At 50.6% G+C, this 4,454-nt stretch overlaps 1 protein-coding gene across 1 annotated transcript; it reads left to right on the forward strand.

Moving 5' to 3' along the window:
• Positions 1–73: 73 nt before the first annotated feature.
• LOC104951233 (interphotoreceptor matrix proteoglycan 2-like) lies at positions 74–4,238 on the forward strand (the record flags this gene model as incomplete). Its single annotated transcript, XM_010777868.1, has 9 exons — positions 74–151; positions 206–252; positions 357–415; positions 512–532; positions 1,371–1,609; positions 1,764–1,822; positions 1,951–2,119; positions 2,567–3,592; positions 3,895–4,238. Coding segments are annotated over 9 exons (2,042 nt in total), but the record flags the coding sequence as incomplete, so codon positions are not given.
• Positions 4,239–4,454: the final 216 nt, after the last annotated feature.

A 4,454-nucleotide genomic window follows, 5' to 3' on the forward strand; every position in this document is an offset into this window, starting at 1 on the left:
TTCCCAGTAGGACTCTTTGGTTCTGGAGGTGTTTCCCAGTTGGACTCTGTGGTTCTGTGTTGTGGTTCTGTAGGTGTTTCCCAGTACGACTCTGTGGTTCTGGAGGTGTTTCCCAGTACGACTCTGTCTGTGGTTCTGGAGGTGTTTCCCAGTAGGACTCTGTGGTTCTAGAGGTGTTTCCCAGTAGGACTCTGTGGTTCTGCAGACTCAGCTCTGGTTCTGTTTTCTCTGAGTCTGGAACCAGGAACCTCTGTATGTTCTGCTCAGGGTTCACTGGTGCTGTACAGTGGGTCATCAGCAGAACCACACACATACGGCCTCTTTCAAAATCCTGATTTAAAACCTGTGTGTTTCAGATCCAGGATGCGTTGGAGCGGCTGCCGGACTTCAGGAGCGTCCGCGTGGTGGAGTTCAGGTGCGGCTGGTTTTATGTATTTATCACTATTTAAGACACACACAGAAGATGTTTGAATATCAAAGTATTTATCTTACAAATGAATTGTGTCCGCAGGCCGCAGAAGGACCTGGAGCGGTGAGTCCGATTAACTCCAATAATGTGAATTTGTTTCCCCTCCAAGATCACTTTTGGTTCTGACTTCCTGAAGAACCTGTGGTTTCCCCCTTCAGCTTCCTGTCAAATCCCCCCTGTAATCCCCTGTAACGCAGTTAGCGTTAGTTAGCGGCAGTTAGCGTTAGTTAGCGTCAGTTAGCGTCAGTTAGCGTTAGTTAGCGTTAGTTAGCGTCAGTTAGCGTCAGTTAGCATCAGTCTGCTTCTGTGTGATACACTTCTGCAGGATTACACCAGGCTCTACAACAACCACCCCTCACTACTAAACGCTTTAAGAGTTACGACGGTCAAGCTGCCCCCCCCCCTTTCCAGGAAAGTTTTTTTTTTGCTGATGGGAGCTTGGGTCCCCCTCGCAGCGAGGGTGCAGCGAGCCGTTTGGCCGATGCAGAAAAAATAAATTGAAGAACATTTTTGAACATTTTTCACAAATATAAATTAAAACGTTTTTTTCATAATTCTATTTATATTTGTGATTTATTTCGGACACTTGGGTCTGGGGTTTATGGTGTTAGTCTTGGGGTTCCGGTGTTAGTCTCGGGGTTCTGGTGTTAGTCTGGGGGTTCTGGTGTAAGTCTGGTGTTAGTCTGGGGGTTCCGGTGTTAGTCTGGTGTTAGTCTGGGGGTTATGGTGTTAGTCTGGGGGTTCCGGTGTTAGTCTGGGGGTTCTGGTGTTAGTCTGGGGGTTCTGGTGGTAGTCTGGGGGTTCCGGTATTAGTCTGGTGTTAGTCTGGGGGTTCTGGTGTTAGTCTGGGGGTTCTGGTGTTAGTCTCAGGGTTCTGGTGTTACATCTCTTTTTCTCACAGGGGTCTGGTGGTCCTGGTCCTGTACTCCATCACCCTGGAGGTGGACGGCAGCAGTGGGGTGAACAACGCGACCCTGGACTTCATCTCTCTGCAGAACAACCTGGTGGAGAAGAACTACCCGGGGGCCGCTGAGCAACCCACCGTGGTCTACACCATCACCGACTTCAGGAACTACATCACTGAGGCACTGCACAAAGACGGCTTCCTGGGCAACAGCAGCCTGGAGGCGTCCCAAACCGGTACGTAGTTCTGGTTTCCTGTAGACCAGCTTTCCTGTAGTCCAGCTTTCCTGTAGTTCTGGTTTCCTGCATCCCACACCATTATATGGTTCTGGTTTCTACGTCCTGTGTCAGTCCATCAGTGTAGTCACAGGTCTTTTCTCTGTCTCCACAGCGGAGAACTCGTTACCGGCGGTGAAGACCACCAGCCGCCCGGAGGCCTCCCATAGCATGGTGGGTATATAGAAATGTGAATATGTAATAAACATAGAAGCATTTAATATATTATATTATATATATATATATATAATATACTGTATATATATAATATTATATATATAATATTATTCTATATATTCCAGGATAGCGTCCTGGCTGTAGAGAAGCCTCCGGACGCTCCGCTGCACGAGGCCAATCTCAGCAAAGATGACTTCTTGTTCGACTCGTGGAAAGGTGCGGGGGGCGGGTCCAGTGAGAATGACGTCTTCCTATTGGATGAGAGCACGAAGCCGGTCGGACTGCGCAAAGACGGTGAGAAACATCGGCACTTAAACTCATAATCAAAACATTTATACGTATTTTATTTTGAAGGGGACCCCCTCACTGAGCACTTCCTGTTTACAGATCTTTATACGTCTTTTATTTTAAAGGGGACCCCCCTCACTCAGCGCTTCCTGTTTATAGATCTTTATACAACTTTTATTTTGAAGGGGACCCCCCTCACTCAGCGCTTCCTGTTTACAGGTCTTTATAAGCCTTTTATTTTGAAGGGGACCCCCTCACTCAGCACTTCCTGTTTACAGATCTTTATAAGCCTTTTATTTTGAGGACCCCCTCACTGAGCACTTCCTGTTTACAGATCTTTATACGTCTTTTATTTTTGAAGGGGACCCCCTCACTCAGCACTTCCTGTTTATAGATCTTTATACAACTTTTATTTTGAAAGGGATCCCCTCACTGAGCACTTCCTGTTTACAGATGGAGGTTTAGAGGCGGAGGGTTTCCTCCTCAGTAACGCCTCGTCACCGACTCTGAAACCTCAGACTGATGAAAGATCAGGTTCTGGATCCTCTGGAGGCGGACCTGGGTCTGACCTCTGGTCCTGGTCTCCCAAGCCTGTCTCTGAGGGGGGGGGCAGCATGGAGGTCCTGCCGCCGCCGGACCTGGAGGACGAGGAAGACGAGGAGGAAGAGAAACAGGAAGTTATCACCAAAGCTCCTCCTCTAAAGACGACTGCTGATCCAGCTGTGGAAGGAAGCCCGGACCTGGACCTGAACCTGGGCCTGGTAACGCCTCACATCAGCACCAACCCGCGGTTCTCCACCACCCCCAAGGCCCCGGTGTTCTGGCCTCAGGTTACGCTGACCGTGGAACTGAAAGAGGCATCCGGTGTCTTCGATGACATCGTCTTCAACGGGAATTCCATCACCGGGTCTCCGGACCTCCAGGACCATCTGGACCATCAGGACCTTCAGGACCATCAGGACCTCCAGGGCCATCAGGACCATCAGGACTGGACTCTGGAGGCTCCGGTCTTTGCAGGACCAACGGCGGTCTATCTCTCTGACACCACCGAAGAAGAAGCAGCTGTGGAGCCTACAAATGGGTCTACATCAGAAGAAGAAGTCTTTGAGAAACAGGAAGTCCCTGAAGAAGGAGAGTCCAGCACCGGATCAGAAGTGGAGTTTGTCTCAGAACTGGACCCTCTGCTCCCAGGACCCGGGCCCTCTGATGCGGTGGAGGTTCTGGAGGAGCAGCACCTCGGCGCCGCTGACCCGGTAAATCCCGTTCTGCCGGTCTTCCTCCCAGAGGAGGACCTGGTGGAGGACGAGGTGATGGTCGTCTCCTCGTCTCCACCCTCGTCCTCCGTCAGCATCGCCCTCTTTCCGGAGAAAGACTCTCCATTCACCCGGGTCTCGAACTCAGAGCCGGAGGACGAGGAGGTGCTGCACCGTCAGATCCAAACCCACGAAGAAGAAAGTCCAAGCAGCGCCCCGGCGGCAGGTGGGTTTGTTTACGTTTTCCCCGAGGTCTACTTCCTGTTTACATTCAGAATAAGGGTCTGGTTTCATAGTTTACTGCTGATGGTCTGAGCAGACTTTATTCTAACTTAGCATACTGTGCTACGTGTGAGCTACAATGGCAGCTTAATTTAAACCAGTGTGGTCTGATGAACTAAAACAATCATTAGATTCTATTCATTGAATCTTTCCCTAAAGTCCAGGCAACGCGTTAATAAAGGAGGGTCCAGGCTTCTCTCAGTTTGTAACATATTATGGTACCTTTGAACCGTTGATCTGGTCCAGGTGTTCCTGGTCTGCTGCCGGCGCTCCTCCATGAATCAGAAGATGCAGAAACCCTCCGAACATCGTCCTCCTCTCCACAGGAGGTTCCCCCCCCCTCCGAGCAGGTCTTCTCCGACTCCCCGAGCTTCGACGTCTTCCCACTCAGTGTTATTGATCCTGAAGGAGACGGCAGTGGTTCCTCCAGCGGGGCAGAGATGGAGGTTCCCCCCCCCACGGTGCCCCCTGCTGGCCGGGCTCTCACGGTGTTCTTCAGCCTGAGGGTCACCAACATGGCCTTCTCCAGTGATCTGTTCAACAAGAGCTCCTCCGAGTACAGATCTCTGGAGCAGCGCTTCACCCAGCTGGTGAGAAACTCAGTTATTAACTACTAACCTGTATGAGGACATCACAACAAGACCCTGTCCCTCAGCTGGTTCTGGACTGATAATAGACTCATAAAGACCCTGTCCCTCAGCTGGTTCTGTTCTAAAGACCCTGTCCCTCAGCTGGTTCTGGACTGATATTGGACTCATAAAGCCCTGTCCCTGGCTGGTTCTGGACTGATATCAGACTCATAAAGC

Source organism: Notothenia coriiceps, unplaced genomic scaffold, assembly GCF_000735185.1.
Source record: "Notothenia coriiceps isolate Sejong01 unplaced genomic scaffold, NC01 NC01_scaffold00018752, whole genome shotgun sequence".
NCBI lineage: Eukaryota > Metazoa > Chordata > Actinopteri > Perciformes > Nototheniidae > Notothenia > Notothenia coriiceps.